We start from the raw sequence: 17,939 nt of genomic DNA on the forward strand, positions 1-17,939 counted from the left end.
TAAACACGGCATAAATAAGGTGCCATTTTGACAGCACTTAGCTCCATTTGCAGTTGTCACTTTTTAAAGATTTACAGATTTACTTTTTAATTTTTCATAAATATGTCTAGTTTTAACGATAAATCAACAGGTGTTTAGTTTATTTTCATGGAATTTTCCTAGGACGTTCGTCTTGTCCAGAATCAGTGTTAACTTTGTATTTTAACATGAGAGCAATGACTGGGCTTTGAATACTACAACAAATTGGATTTTTAAGTTCCAAATGCGACAATTCTGCTTATTAAATTCAAGAACCCAATTTGTAAGCCAAAACGAATGTTTATGTTGATCGACCGTAAGCTGAAAATAAAAAAGCTTTGAGAAATTTGATCATATCGAATTGTAACTACAAAATATCCACCGTTTTTGAAGTGAATTTAAAATGTTCCAATCCGTTTTTGAAGTGTGTATCGTTTTATTTTTAGAAGCGATGTAGTTCTTAAGCAGTATTCACATGAACGCGACCAACCAACCACGAACGAATTACAAAATGTGAGTATATATACGAGTACGTTCTAGACATATTTCCACACAAATTCTTTACAAAAAGATAGCAATATAATTCTATTTGATTTATAATGCATACTTTTACTTTTCAATACCATATATTAATAAATATAAGAAAACAAATGTATTCGTCGCGAAACAAATTGTAGTTGATACGAACTGTCAAACTTTATTCGCGTTCCACATTATCCATACTCGCAACGAATAAAATAATCGCGCGTACTTAACCTAAACAAATCATTCTTGTTTTGGTTTCGGTGGTGAATGGTGTTTGGCTGTGGCTCCTTAAAAAAATATTCGCGACTCTCATGTGAACGAAATGTTAAAATCGACCAATATTCGTTCATTCGTTGGTCATTGGTCGTGCTCATGTGAATACTGCTTTAGATGATAATCAAATGTCAAAAGAAGACAGTTTCAAAAGTGACGGCTGCAAAAGTAGCTCATTATTCAAAACCAAACATTCCTTTTATTGTAAGACCGTTTATAGAATTTGTTCCACTTATTTATACCAATTGTTTGAAATAAAATAAATTTGCTCAAAAGTGACACACCTTGCAAATGTCACTATGCAAGGAAACTGTCATCAATGTTGGTACGTTAAGACAAATGTTTAATTTTTAGTAAAAAATGTCCACTTTAAATTTCACAATCTATTGAAAAAAGAATGGCTCTATGATGCCTTGACGTTATTACATATGTCAAAAATTAAGCATTCTTTCTATTTTGTGGATTGACATATAAATATCTATGCTATATGCTGAACTGTCACAAAAAAGGATTTCGGCAAAAATCGTTACAATTTTTTTGTGTTTCTGGTGAAATTTTTGAAATTCATATGAGCCTTCTTTGAACACCGCCATGTTGCCTGCTCAGTAGCAAAAACTCAATGGCTATGTCTATTTGGCACCACGAACATAATCGAGACCGGAAAATGAAACAAAAATAATATATACCACCAATATCATCAGAAACCATACTCATTCCCGAATGGAATTCTTTTCGCATGTTCGAAATAATTATGCAACGGGCATCGTTCGTCGATAGATGACTGATATCGAGAGTCATCCAGCAAAGAGCAAAACAACCATCATTGGCAAAAGATCGAGGACCTTAAAAAGTCGGAGATCCCCAACCCGCCTGGTCTCTGGTCTCGGGTCTTTGGGATCTGAATTCTGAATCTGAGTTTTCAGAGATTCATGAACTAATGGCCAACAAGGCCATCCATTCAGCCAGCCAGCATGTGTACGAGTATGTTGGAAGGTTTTGGGAACTGGGAACTGGGTACAACCAAAAGTCATGCATACCAAATAGAAGGCATATTTTACGTGTTTTTACTTTTCTCTCTCTCGCATTGCAAATGAGTATTATGACAAAAAGCCATAGCGGGTTCAATATTTTTGAAGGTAGGTAAGGTATGGCAGGTATTGGACTGGAGAAAGGCGTACTTTTGGCTTCAATGTTTTGGTTTTTTTTTTATTTCTGGGAAGCCTCTACTGCTGCCGCCGGCCACCGTATCGTGCCGCGCCACCACTGCCGATACTGTGCCAAAGAATGAAAATTCACCTGCGGTTGCGGGCCACACCAGAATGAGAAATGACATTTTGAGGTTTTTAATTAATGTTTCAAGGCCTGGATAAATGAACCTCTCTCTCACTCGCTCTCTGATGCCGATGGTTTTGCGGGCCAGAAACGCTTGTGGTTAAGGACTTTTATGTGAAGTATTTTATTTGTATTTTATTTTTTTTTTTAAAGAATAGGTTCATACTTATAGATGTATACATATTTTGCATACATGTGTAGTTATATGAAGCTTTTTAAGGCAGGTGAATTTATTTTGCGCATCAATGCTTCGATTCATTTGGGTTTGGGTTTTTGGTTTTATAGGTCGACCAAATTTATCGAAAAAACAAAAAGTAAAAGACTGAACACAAAAAATCAGAATGTTTTAACGATAACAATAAAATATCCCGAATTAAATGTGTGGTTTTCAGATTGAATAAATATCAATACCGACCAAAATGTACTTTTATAGTTCTGTATATTAAAAACCAAATAAATGAAGTTTTTAAGGAATTAAGATCTTAAATAATTTTCAGCAATATTCTGGAAAGCTATTTTGTATGATTAAAAGACTTCATATTTATGCATACATTTACAGCAAATTTATTCATGTGCATTATTTTAAGACAGCACATATTGAATTTGGCTGTCAAATTTATTCATGACATAAACAACTGTCAGAAGCATAATTTTCTTGAATTCAACATACACACAATTCGCAGCTGATAAATTGTAATAGAGGAGAGTTCGAGAATAACATTGTGACTGAAACAGGTTTAAAACGAGTTTCAATTGAATATCAACCCACTTGTAAGATTTGCTTTGAGTTGAAATATATGACAGCTAAGTTGTTGTTCAAAGATTTAACTCACTTAAAAATTGATCAAAATTTATAAATATCTAACTAAATTAAAAGTCAAATTGATTCATGTGTGCGGACCTTACATGTAATCGTTACTAAGAAGTAAGGTTAATCAGTGTTTTACTTTGACAACTGGTGTTAGACTAATGTGTCATTTTAGTTATTTTTAAAGATGAAAATACTCCAAAATATTTTTACATTTCCACAAATTATGAAAACAATTTGGTCAAAGGAGTTTTTAAAACTCTGGAAAAAAAAACAGTTTGACAGCTGACAGTTGACAGTTGAAGACAAAAGTAAAAACAGCTGACAGTTGAAGACGAAAATTAAAATACAACAGCTTTGAGCGAGGTAAAAAAGACTCGTGTTTCTTATTTAGCTCAGACAGATTGTGTTTTTTTATAATCAAAGCAATTTTGAAGTTTGGTCCATGAGTTCTAAATAAAATGGCCGAGCTAATGGAGTAAGCAGGTGAGCGCGGCTAACTTCACTTTTTTAACTTGTGGTATGAATAAAGCGGATGGCAAAAATAAATCAAACAGACGAAAATTCTAAGTATTTGACAGTTCAATGATACGGGTGTAATCGTGTGTGCTAAGGCTGTGTTCAGTGATTTGCTATGAGGTTAAAAAAAAAAAACAACCAAAAATTGTGTTTCTTTTCTTCCTTAGAGGTTCAAATTTGTAGGTATTTCTTTTTTGTTCTCAACGGGCTTTGAGTTTATTAAGAGCGCGTTCTATTTCTCTGAGGTCAGAATACACTTACTGAATTGACCAAGTTGAATTCTGAACACAACCATCAGAATCTTTACTCTCCATTTCTTCAAAAAATAAATGTTAGTTTATTTTAATTAGTTTTTCAATTTCAATATGAGTTTTGAATTATATTTCTTTCTTTCCGAAGAAAAAAATGACAAGTAAACTGACAATTGTCAAATAGTGACATCTAAATGTTCATTGGTGTTTCAAAAATAACTCCGAGATCTCAAAACACACATTGTTCGGAGCTTGATCGATACTCTTGGACTCTGTTTAGAACTCATTTTTGAGATTAAAAACAGAAACGTAATAAAAGTTCGCCGGATTCACCCTAAACTGTCAACTGTCAATTTAATTTTTATTGGGTTACCAATACTTTAGAAACATAAATGACAGCAATTTAAAATCCTTTGTTGATTTCGGTGAGACATTCTTCAGAGTAAATAGTTTCAATACTGTACACAGTTCATCTTGGATTGAATTTTAGAGTATCAATTTGTATCTTTATTAGAACTTCAGAACCCGTTTTATGTGTCATAAAAAACCACAAAAAGAAAATCTAGGTAATTTAAAACACAAATGGGTTACAACAATGAACAAAATAATAAAAAGAAATACAATAAATTACTTATTGCTGACAGGATCGCAATTACAGAAAAATATATGGCATCCGTATCAACCTCAAAATCATCATAGCAACGTCAAGAAGAAAACATAATTCAAAATATTGTCCCTCAACCTTTTTATCCACCACACCACACAAACACACACGTGCAAACAAAAGACCAACCACAATATTCTATTTAACCCTAACTAACCACTAAATTTAACCTCATACTTGAAAAGTCAAACTCAAACCTTTTTCATATCGTTCCTAATGCACCCTTCAAAAACTTCAAAGCTTTTTCATGATGTGCTTTTCCCATAAACTATTTGATTGCTTTATTAAAAAATATAAAAATGAAAAAATACCCAAATAAATAAAGAAAAGAATACGAATCTCAAATCACTGAACCATCTGTAATATTGTAATAATTCAAATCGAAAATTTTGTGTCCTTTTTTGTTCCACCATGTTTTTTTTTTGTTTGGTTCCTTGAGTCCTGAAGTTCCGACCGACCGACGACGTCGTCGTTCAGAATCTCTTGAATGATGACCCAAAATCCGTCCTCAAATTTATGTACATACATAACCTATATACGTATAATATTCCATTCGGATTTCCCCCCTCACTTCTTGCAGTCTGTAACTCATGGTTGGCGCTAAACCTCTTTATACCCACCAACCTACCTTTAAATTCATTCGTCCTTTTCTCCTGAACTCAAAAGCAGTGTATGGGATATTTCTTTCTTGTATTTTTATTTTAAGAAGTGTAAATAATTGAAAAATATTCAACAGGTATAGAAACGACACAGAGACCATAAGCAATGGTGAATTCCCCGTATTCGGTTTGGTATATCCTTCAGCGTTTATACAACACTTCCACCTACATTCATTTCGTCCTTATACACATACATACATACATATATATATGAAGCCACCTAGATAGACAGATATATTTCTAGCCGGATTATGGATGTGTAATCATAGTCCTTCGTGCAGTATCGTAAATCCTGTAAGGTTACTATCGCAGGATTAAGGATTTCCGCAAAAAAAAAATGGTAAAATACAGAAAAAAAATGAAAGGATAAGTTGTGTGAAATTTGTGAGGTAGTTGAAAATTATTAGCGCTTCTTTTGCCAGCATTGTGGGTGTGTGTTGTATGTAATCCTTATCATACATATATATGGATTCACTGGATCAAAGGATGAGATTCATACATATATTCATATGCATATAGAACATATTGCATATAATTTAGACAGCTTCACAGTGCTCTATTTTTCAAATACACGTAACGTAGCATGTTGATGTGACAGTAAGGCCCGATTTGTAGTTAAGGGCGCTAATATTTACGAAAAACATTGGTTATTTCTGAGCTTCTTTTGTTTTTTATGAGTGCGATATTTTCAAAATAATTATTCGAAGATCCGAAATATTTAAGCTTCTAGTTTGCAGATTACGATCGTTTTTTTTTTTTAAGCAAGAAGTAACTGTCAAACGAAATGTCATACTTATGAAGTTTAACAACATTTAGAAATCAGGAAAATTCATTTAGAAAATTTGAGTTACTTCAACTACTTTCACCATCAAATCATATTCATCTAGGAGCCTCAAAATAAATAAATAAATATGATACTTTCACAGTAAGAGGTAACTGTCAAACGAAATGTCATACTCATGAAGTTTAACAACATTTAGAAATCAGCGAAATTATTTAGAAAATTCGCGCTCCGTTTGCCTAACTCCTAGAGTACTTTCATCGTCAAATCATGTTCATCTAGGAGCCTCAAAATAAATAAATAAAAATGACAACTTTGTAAGCTCATTGTGAACTCACCCTTAAACCAATGATGGATGTTTTCAAGGCATAGAACTCAGTTTAAAACATAGATATTTACAATTTAATAGAATTTCGTACAAAAAAGATAGTGAAGGAAAGGTAAAGAGCTACTTTGTTCAATAACAGAACGCGTTCCCCAAATCAGTGAATTAAGGGGGCTTTGATAGTTGTACGCGATGGCTTTATTTGTATATTTTTTACTTTGGAATTACGAATATTTTTCCTAACTTGTGTCATCTGTCAAATGGACTTATTTCTATTATATTGAGTTGAATTGTCTGTTTCTTTAAATTTTAATTCAGAATGCAGGTTCACATTTGCATTTAAATGAAACATTTATTTAAACATGACGTCTCTCATTTGCATCTGTCAAACATGTGCAACTATGAATTTCAAAGAGAGCACCCAAAAACATGACGTCTGTCATTTGCATTTGTCAAACATGTGCAACTATGAATTTTTAAGAGAGCACCCAAAAACTTCGTTCAAATTTAAGCTTTAATTTACAATAATCTTCTCATTTGTCAACGAACATACACTGCAAGTTATATTTGGTCTGTTTTTATTTCTAAGATTTCTGAGAAGCTGAGAAAATTCTTCAAATTGAGAGAACAGGAAAAATGTATACCTACATAGCAATCAAATTAGCTTTGCATTTCTTTTCCTCCTTTTTGAATTGTGTGATAGAGAATTCTTGAGAAACAGAACCATAGAAACTGTATTTCTCAGATTTTGACAGCAAAAGTGTGAAATTTTGTTTACATATATTTCTGAGAACGAAGAAATCCGTAAGTTCTTGGAAATTAATTTGTTGCAAACTGTCAAACATTACAAACAAATTGGTTTCATGGTAAAATTTATATTTAGGACTTTTTACACATGGGCGACCACGACCGACAATGAACAAAGAAATTGATTTTTAACAATGTATAAACTTAAATTCTATGCAATTTGTAAACAAAAAGGTGGAAAAATAGCTTTAGTTTACTTAAGAGAAACTTAAGAAAACGAATTGGAGCTATTGCATTCATTTTGCAACGAACTGTCAAATTTAATTTGCGTTCCAAATACGATCCACACTTGAAGGAATAAAATGGTTAGACGTGCCTTTACGTGAAAATGTCATTCTAATCTTTTTTGTACATCTGTAATAACGAATAAAAACAAAGCCATATGGAAGAAGTGTCAAAATTGACAATTATCCATTTAATCTTAAAAATATTAACTGGTTAATTAGTTAAAAGATCATGAACTTTCGCAATGGGTTGCGTATTGAAAAAGAGTGTTCGACGATCATTGGGAATTGTCAAACACAAAAACGAAGCAATTTCACGATGGGAGTCAAATTTGAACGAATTTAGTATTGAACGATATATGGAACGTGTTCTATTGTTTTGGATTGTCAAATCGTTGTTGTTGGTTGTGTGACAATTTTTAACATTTCTAGATTTGCAGCTCATGTAAAATAGACTTATCATTATATGTATATAAATAATAGTGCGTACTAAACCTAAAAAAAATCCTTGTTTTGGATTTTGTGGTGAATGCTTTTCGGCTGTGGCTGTCACAGTCAAACTTCGTCCAAATGTCAAAATCGACGAATATTCGTTCATTTCTTGGTCGTTGGTCGTACTCATGTGAATAATTCTTTATTGGAATCTTATTGTCAACCTCAATTCACGTTCCAAAGACGATCCACACTGCAACGAATACAATTTTCGCGCACGTCTTAAGGACCTTGCATATGAGAGCGAACAACGAATGATCGAATTGACACACAAACGTGATTTTACACATTTCAAAAAGTCAATTTCAAACAAAAACACATTTAAATTATAAGAAACCAATTGACTATTATGTTGAGATAATAAAATTGGCATTTTGTTCTCTAAAACAAGACAATTTTTTAAAAACAATTTGGATGTAACAAATTCCAGTGTGGTTGCTACGAACTGTCAAACTCAATTCGCCTTCCACATACCATCCACGCTGCAACGAATACATTCTTCGCGCTTAACTTAACTTGAAATTATACCACTCTTGTTTTGTTTGTTGAAAGGGTAATACTAAATAGACAATTGGTCGCTATCTGCGAATAGAAATAAAGCTCATGTGAAAGAAAAGTCAAAATTTGCGAACATCTACAGTTCGCAGTTCGTAGCTCATGTGCAAGATGCTTTAATCTACAACTATCATTCTAGTCTTTGTGTTTTTAGGACGAATAGAACAATATATGTGAAAGAAATGTCATAATAGACGACTATTCGTTAATTCGTAGGTCGTATGTCACTCTCATGTGAAAAGTCCTTTAAGCAGTATTCACATGAGCGCGACCAACGAACGACGGATGAATCACAAAATGTGAGTTTATATACGTTTGAAGATATATTTCCACACAAATTCTTAAAAAAACGATAGCAATATAGTTTCCATTTGATTTATGATGCATACTTTTACTTTTCAATATCATATATTCATAAATTTAAGAAAACAAATTTTAGTTGATACGAACTGTCAAACTTTATTCGCGTTCCACATTATCCAAACTCGCAACGAAAAAAATAATCGTGCGTACTTAACCTTAAAAAAATCATTGGCGGTCAATGGTGTTCGGATGTCAAAGTCAAACTTCATTCGCTACGAATTAAAAACTCTCATGTGAAAGGAATGTCAACATCGACAAATATTCGTTTATTCGTTGGTCGTGCTCATGTGAATAGTGCTTAATCCATTTTAAACGCATGGACGAAAAAAATACCTTTTTTTTTGAATTTCGAATATATGTACATGATGTCAAATAGACTCAAATCAATGGATATATCCTGTATCAAAGAAGAACGGAACACTTGAAGGACGTGTCAGAGGAAATGTCCTTGAGATTTAAAACTATAGATACAAACTATAGACAAACAAAGACAATAGACTTTGATGGATAACAAATTCAGTAGAAAGTATGCTTGATATGCATGTGTTCCTTTAGGAGTCCTTCTTCAACTACGGAAGAAGTCCTCATATCCTTTCTTCTCCATGCTTTATTGGACTTCACTTCACCGTATCATTCCAGAGTCCTTGAGTATGAATTTTTATATTAAATGTATGTTTATTGATCACTCTTGAGATTGAGAGAGAAAAAATGAAAAACGTAATAATTTATTGTCTGTGCGTGCGTTTTGAAATATATCGGCGAGAGGGAAACTGAATCTTTTTGAAATTTGAGATTCCTGGAGGAGTGCTCTGGTGGTCATAAAAATAAAACAAAAAAAAAACTCTGGAAATAGGGAAAAATGATTTCAAATGAACGATAAGAGAAATTATGAATTGAAATAGAAAATGATTTGAGGTTATTATTCCCGAGAAGTAAAAAAGGGGGCAAACAAACAGAACTTGTAATTGGAGACGTTTGCTGGGTTCACATAAAAATCATTGACGATAACTCATACTATACGTTACGTAACGTATAGTAGTAGTATATTATACCTAAGTATATCGGAATGTTATCGATATATATCGAAATGGCAGTTGGTATATATTTATTTTTTTTTAAATGAAGAACAGATTCGTTTCTATTTTCTTTTTTGAAATAATTATTCTAAAACAATATTGAACCCAAACAAATTTGAATAAATTGGAAATAAATCAAAAACAAAGTAAAGTATATACAACGATTCTGATATTTTAGTCGTATACCACCATAAATGTAGGTATTAAATATTTCTTGGAAGACTTTATTTTATTTTATTTTGTTGGGGGCTTTAAGGACATAATGATTGAGTAAGACATAAAATGCACTAAATCTTTTATGGTAAAACCCCAAAATAGCACTCCCGTGGAGTCGTCGCTAGTCTCTTTGTATAACAATCGAATCCCTTTGGCTCGTTATGGTCGTTCAAACTAGGTTATGCCTTTAGGAGAGATGTCCGTTTTTTCTTTTTCGGGTGGGTTTTTGTATTGATGATTTTTTTTTCTGCCGTTCGATATTTTTGAAATAAAACAAAAGGGATTTAAGTCAATGGACTAGGTTTATGTATACATAGGATAATATTCATGCATTGGAATTTTGGTTTAGGAATTGAGATGTATTTAGGAATACATATAAATGCGGCTTAATGGAATCGGTCTAAAAATGGTATTCTGTTTTCTGGGGGGAATGATGGTTTAATACTTAAGCGGAAAGGATGAGTATAAAATAAAAATAAATCGAGTGTTGTGGCTTTTCCTAAAATGGCTTATGTGGATCGGACTTAAAACTGTGAAAAATATACTTATTATGCATAAACAAAGCTGTGAAAGATAAATGGGTAAAAATGAAGAATTTTGTTCGATATTTGGATCTTTACGAGAAAAAAGCCAGGGTTTGAAGTTTTTGTTCATTAAACTAATGGTTCGATGTGTGTATCATGCCAACTACCAATTGAAAAGATTGGCTTTGACCTTGGAGGAAAGACGTTTGTACATTTTCTAATGAAAAATTGAGAAATTTCTCGCTGAATTTGGCTTATGAACCATTCTCATTCTTTAACCAAATTTCATGGTAACTGCTTTGGAAGTCAAATTCCAATCACTAAATGGTTTTGAAGTACAAAAATATGGGGTTAATTTTCTGTAAAGGTGCTCACAAAGATAAATGTTGAAGCCCAAATAAAAAATAATGATTCCTTTTATATAATAATGATAAGAATAAGAATCACTTTCGATCTCGAGCTAAAATATGGAGGAGCAAGTCATATAATGGGTGGTTTGTTTGCTGTTTTCTTTTTGGCAGCACTGGTTTTGACAGATCTTACACGTTTCGTATTTTGTGTCATTGTCAAACATCTTTAGTTTAGTTTTAAACTTAATTATGAATCGTCTGACAACGTTTTCGAAAATTATTGAATTTTATTTTCAAAATGTCTGCTCTGTTAAGAAAGTTTGTCTACCGAGCTTTTTCCATTTGAAGGTCAATTTAATAGACCTACTGCTGTTGTCACTAAATTTTGCACCAATGTTAACTTAGATGGAAAACTGAGGAAATTATCGTAGCTGTATCGGCCAGTGTTGATGATCTTGAATTAACAATTGAATCTAATGAAAAACCAACTAAGAAATGTTCAGTATTTTATTTGGAAATTCATTCTATTTTTGGTTTTGCAATCTTTTCTATAAAGAGATGACAGAATCTCTAATAAGGACTTTCATTGAAATTGTAGGTTTCCCATACCTAGACGCAACAATTTTTACATCATATAGTTCAGGTCCAGTTTCAATTTTGCCCTCTCTCTACAACCATCTTCGATTCGACTTTAATACCTAATTCATTGTTCCCATATACAGAAGGCATAAATAACTGAGCCCACTGGTTCTTGGAAATCGGCGCAAAAAAAAGTAAAATGCAAAAGCCATTATTGGTTCTAAATTTTAAACTATTTACGAAAATGTTAGGGCCATTTTTAGTAATTTTGCTAAGCTAAAAAGATAATTTCGCTAATTTTATTATCTTAGGCTACGTTCAGACGACCATATTTTTCTCGTATATATACCGTATACGGAATTTTATTATTATTTGTACGTTCACACGAAGCCCATTCGGGAAAACCCCGTATTTGTGAAATACCGTACGAACTTTTCACTACGATTCGATAAACCTCGAATGTACATATTTTTATCGTATACATGATTAGAAGCGTTTATCTTTATATTGCGTCGTTCACACGAACAAAATTTCATCGAATTCGTTCATTACGTTCATTACAAATGGCGTACGTGAAAAAACCGAATAGACCATTTCTCGTGTGAAACGCCGTCTCGTATTCGATAAAACCACATACGTGAAAAAATAGAAACGAATAGGTGCCGTCTGAACGTAGCGTTACTTTATCTTAACATTTTGCTAAAGTTAATTTACGGAAGATCCGTTTATGTTTGGTTACTTAAACTTTTCGCAATTTGGCAAATCTATATGACATCTGTCATTTTCTCGAAAAATTTGATTGCTAATTTTACTTGAAAGAGTTGATTTGTGTGTTTGTGTATTTTCATAGTTATATTACCCGTGTTTTCTTTTTGGCATTCTATAAATAGTATAGTAGAAAATTCCCAAGAAAACCCATCGGCAGTAACCAGATTTTTGTTTTTAAATTGATACAATTTAAAGAAGAAAAATAATAAAAATAAACACAAATAGAAGAAATTAACTTCAGCAAAAAAAAACTAGTTAAAACTAATAAAATGGACAATTTCCAAGAAGAAATGGTAAGAAAACATCTGGAAATTGATATTCTATAAAAAAGTTCATTCAACAATTGCAGCTTTGACATAAAATAAAAACTTCAAGAAGGGGATTTGTTCGTAGACCACTACATTGACATGCTTGAAGCTCGCCTTAACTCTTTATACACCAGAATCGAGTTGAAATGAGCTTGATTAGACTCCATACCGAAGTCGAGTCAAAATTTGTGAAGAAAAACCTGTGTGGAGGAGTTGGTTTTACAGATAATGTATTATGGTGTGTTTGTTTGCATGTTTGTGTACAAAAAACATTGTTTTGTTTTAATCAAATTAAAGGAAAAAAATGCACACATCTTCTTATATGGCGCTGATCTATTCAGTCTTTCATTGTTTAACATGAATCAAAATATCTCACTTGCACTTCATAAGAAACATCGAAGCACCATTTGCATTTTAGAAAGTGCTGCCACTTAATCATTTTTAAATCTTCTTGTGCGGTGGAAACACCAAAAAGATTTATTTAATCTGAGGGAAACCTTACAACAGAATAATTTTTTCTCCAATGGAAAACACATGTTTCCAAATGCACAACTAATCAACGAACACAGCCAACGAGATACAAATGCAATATCAATCGTACCAACATTGGAGAATGAAATCACATTATATCCATTCGAGACTCGTATGAATGTCAAAAACCCATCCGTAGTAAGAAAAAATTCGTGTAAAATTATACTATACTATTGATAGATTTACCAACAAAACACGGGTATTGTTATTTGAATTTAATAATTTGGAGTTTCAAAAATTTCAAAACATTTAAAAACTCGGCCTTTTGCAGAAAAATGCGGTGTTTTAAGTTCCGAGCAAATCCCTTCAAAGAGCTGAACGATGGAGAGTTTTACTCTATAGCATAGCTTTGACAAGATAACAGTTTGATTTTTGGTTGAAAGCTTAAAAATTCAAAGTCCAATTACAAACCGTGGGCTTCCCGTTTCACCGGAATTACAACTACTTGCAACACTGAATTTTCTTGGGAGAAATGATACAAATCACATTAAACAATGAAATAAAATCACATTTTAACTTTGATTCTGACTTCTGAGTGTCTGAGTAATCTGACATTCCCAATTAATAAGTTCGTTTATGTTTGTGTGTTGTATTTATTACCTCGAACTTTTATTGTTTAGACGTGTTTGAAGCAAATAATTTACTGTAGTTGATAAAACGAAAAGAAAAGTTAAAAATTTGTAAGCTCTTAAGCTCTTGTTCATACCTTCAAGTTCATAAGCTGAGATAATTTAGTATCTTATCAATAAAATAAGAATTAACTAAAGTTGAAATTTCAAAATTATTTCTTTGTTAAGTGCATAAGAATACATGGATTTTTGACATTTTAAATAAATAGACCTGTTCATTAAATTTAGGTTTGTTTGCTAATTTTATTCACACGAACTGTCACTGTTTATAGTTCTGATGCATACCCTTTCTAATGAGAAAAATAGGAATAGCTACTAAAATGTTTAGTATTTTAAAACTCTTAACTAGTAAAATATTAAGACCTAGACAATAATTGGTTTGCAATGTCAGCGTCGTAGCCAATGACTTTTTTAAAAACTTTAAAAACCCCGTTTCGAAAGTTTATAAAAAAAGTATTAATGGAGTATGAAAAATAGTCTATTAGGAAAAATATGTATAATAATTTACTCAAAAACTGTGCTTGGAATTTTCCGTATTAAAGACAAGTTTTACTACTACTGAAAATATTTTTTTTTTATAATTTACAGCCACTCAAGGGGTTATTAGTGCCCTTTATATGTCTATATTTAAAAACAGTAAGAGCGGTAGAAAAAAGGGAAGGAATTACGAGTAAATAAATGTGCACATTGGTCTTAAAGTTTTGAACATCAAAATGTGAGGGAAAAACAGAATTGGACAAAGCATTCTACATTCTCGATGTACGGTTTAAGAGCTCAAGGGTAAACTGATGAGCATATTGTCAAGGAGTTTCAAGCCACTACTAAAGTAGTTAAAATTTAAATTTTATAGCTGGAAGAGATAAAGGCTAAAGGCCAATATAAAGTCAAGATTCTTACTAAATATAAATGTTTATCTGAAACTTTTTGATAGTAGATCGAAGAAGCTTTTGTGTCATATCGACACTCATAATGTTTCCCGTTTTAGGGAATAAATATAGTATATAAGGTAAATTGGTGCCTTTTTTTTATTTTAATATTAAAAACAAAATAAAGTGCGACATTTTGTTTGATTTATTATGCCTAAGCACGTAAAGTCATCACAGTTTCACTTTAATGTTTTCAGAAACGAGAATCTCTCTTAATTCAATACTGAATGCCAAACACACTTATTTTTTTCTGAAAAAAATGCTCATCCAAATAATATTCTGTTTTCAAAAAATCAAGATTAAGCTTGGTTTTCCAATAAGAGCTTTTATTTTGAACATCACGATATTAAGGCAGTTGTTACTTTTGAAGCGCTGTCATCTTTGGACATTTCACAGTTCAAAACGATTCTTTTAGTTAACGTTAAATATAACACGCTTTCATTCGAAACTCGACATAACCACACACATTTTCAGAAAAATGATTTCAAAAGTTCACTTCATATCAAATTCTTCTAGGTCCCTGAAGGTTGGCAAATATCATTTATAGACACTCGAAATGAATACAAACCAAAGAAATTTTATGGGTGATTATCGAAAACTGTGTCAAAATGTACCTATCATACCCTCCTTCAAAAACTGTAAAGTTATCATCAAAACCACTTTAAAATTCTTATTCAAAGGGTTATTTTTGTTCTACCTTGAATCTATTCTATATTTATTTTAATACCTATGCCTACTCACAGAGGGAGTTAACATCTCTCGAAGGCATCATTTTTACAAAGTAAATACGATAACACTTCAGGCATCTCTGTAAGTGAATACCTATATAAAAGCTTTCAAAATGAAAACTTCTATTCCGTTATAAGTTCACACATCACTTTCCATATATTTACCTATCTGATTCTGCTACTACAACTCTGTTCTATTCACATTAACTTTACTTTGGAAAAATTATGAATAGCGACATATAGATAATTACCTCTTAAGTCAGTGTTCGAATAATGTAGGTCCTACCATATCACCTTGTTCCTTTTATCCTTGTGCCACTTAAAATAATTCAACACTATACTCTGACTATGACTCTGATTCTATCTCTGGAGCAGCATCACATCACACCAACTTATGTGTTGCCGCAATTACTTCAGAATTTCCATCTGATAATCCACTTTCCATATTATACCACGAGGCCATACATAACTATCTATCTATATGTAACCTACCTAAACCAACTTGTTCTCCTTCATCATTGAATCTGACAACATATCTACATAAAAACCTATGTACCTAGATAGATAACTCCTCCAACAACGACGAGCAACGAACGGTGCGGTGGTGGTAGCAGCCTATTCCAAACACAACTTATCCTACAGAGAGTGATCCCCATCCTGAGATTCTAATTAAAAATTAACCATCATCCATCCGTTTTACCCCACAGTCATCCCCGATTGTCGGTCGGTTGGTAGCTCGGCAGCAATAACGCTGGAGAAAGTTTTGCTGAGCACACAACCACTGCGTCGCGCCACCATGCCGTGCCGTGCTGATGACAAGACACCAGGCAGCAGCACTAACGCCGGCACCACCGCCACCGTCACCGACACCTATCACACCTACTTAAGGCTCTCGCTCTGATTATTTTTGCAATTTATCAGAAAGCCATGCTTCCCCGTGCTCCTACTCCTGAACCCTCATTATGAAAAACTGTGTGCGAGATCCTGGCTAATCGTTAAAATTGTGTTCTGTCCTAGTTTTATTTTTTCTTATACGTTCAATGTAACGGATATGCTTTGGTCTGACAACTCGTTGAATTTTTAAATTTCCCGCCCGTGAGTGTTACAAGCTTACCAGAGAAGAGAGAGTGTAAAACTAATCATCTATATAATATCTGGTCTGGATAAACCCCCTCTAAATAAACAACAAATTAACTTACCTATTAAACGCATCACCTCGTGCAGGTTCAAATACACGTTCAGGTGGCTGTTGACGGCGCTAAGAAGCGCCAATATTATTCCAATGGAAATGCCAGAACGGATGAGTGTCATTTTTATTGCACAACTTGCACAAACAATCCGAACAACAAACCGTAACCGAAATCGACAGACAGACAGACAGGCAGGCTAAGGAACACGAGAGAGAGATTTATCACACGCGCTTCCAATTACCGTTAAATGCAAATGAATTGTGAACGTTAATTTAATTTAATTTAATTATAAACAAATAATAAACAAAAAGTAATAACGTAACGCCAAAACACCACCACGAAACAACGACAACGATAACCGATGTAGTAGGTACCCTATGCCGCCTATAGCCTTAGGTATGCAAGCGCATTTATACAATTTGTATAACGGTCAATATAGTGCGTGCCAATATTTAACGGTAGGTAGCAATAGTTGTACGTAGTATGTCCGCACCGGAAATAGCTCGTAATTTATTTTTAATTTTATTTGAATCTCATTTAATGTGCAAAATAAACCTTTTTTGTTGTAGGGTACCCTTCAACAACCACAATAAAACACAAACACACTCGATCGCGCGATAAAGGAACAATAGATAAACAATTAACGTGCACTTAATTGCTTTTTAAATATTTTATTTAAAATTAAGAAATTTATATTTATTACTGCAATGCAGTGCAGTGCAATTTGTAGTACATTCGCACACAACAAGGTATAAATTTATATAGAATTTTGATTGTGATAGCAGGTCAGACAAAATTTTGATAACCGTTCGATTTTTGACAGAAAAGTAATCAAATTTGATTTATTTATTTTTTGTTTCTTCTTGATTACAGTTAAGTATTTTTTTATTTTTACTTTTTGATGATAAGAATTTTTGAATTTTCAATTTTTAGAATTTCACACGAATTACGATAACGTTAAATTCGTGCCAAGAAATTTTGATTAAATGTCGCGGAGAATTTTCACGAATTTTCCGTTTTTCCGTATCCCATGTAGGCTGTGTGAGGTTTTTCTTAGAACTGTCAAATTGTAAATAAACAAACCCGAACCGGAATTTTTGTATATTCCTATTTCTTCTTCTTTTTTTTGTGTGCTCTTCTCTGTTGTGTCCAACTCCAATCCAATGTGCTCTGTCTGATTGGGAATTTCTTCTTCAAATAATTGTGTCTGACATCTAGCGGTAATATAGAGAAATTGTTAGAGAGAAAGAAGAGCAGTTTGTGAAGTGTGGCATTGCCATGTAACAAGAAGAAGTTGTCAGTATAACAGTTTCGACGATGAATGACAGTTGTATTTGAATGTTTTTTGAATTTATTTTTGTGTTTATTTTAATCAATTTTGTATTAACACTTGGATATTTTATTGTTATTTTAAATTGTAAAAGCAGGAAAATTTAATTGACTTGAATGTAATATTGTTTTTGTTTTTTGATATGAACTTATGAATTATTCACATGTGTAAAGTAGTAAATCTTTATC

General features: G+C 32.6%; 1 protein-coding gene across 1 annotated transcript in view; it reads right to left on the reverse strand.

Moving 5' to 3' along the window:
- LOC129948791 (tyrosine-protein kinase Drl) overlaps positions 1-17,500 on the reverse strand; it is a 401,657-nt gene extending 384,157 nt beyond the window's left edge. Inside the window, exon 1 of the mRNA XM_056059821.1 lies at positions 16,431-17,500. Coding sequence (XP_055915796.1) covers positions 16,431-16,542 — 112 coding nt within the window. The 5' untranslated portion in view covers positions 16,543-17,500. The remainder of the gene's footprint in view (positions 1-16,430) is intronic.
- Positions 17,501-17,939: the final 439 nt, after the last annotated feature.

Source organism: Eupeodes corollae, chromosome 3 (genome assembly GCF_945859685.1).
Source record: "Eupeodes corollae chromosome 3, idEupCoro1.1, whole genome shotgun sequence".
Lineage (NCBI taxonomy): Eukaryota > Metazoa > Arthropoda > Insecta > Diptera > Syrphidae > Eupeodes > Eupeodes corollae.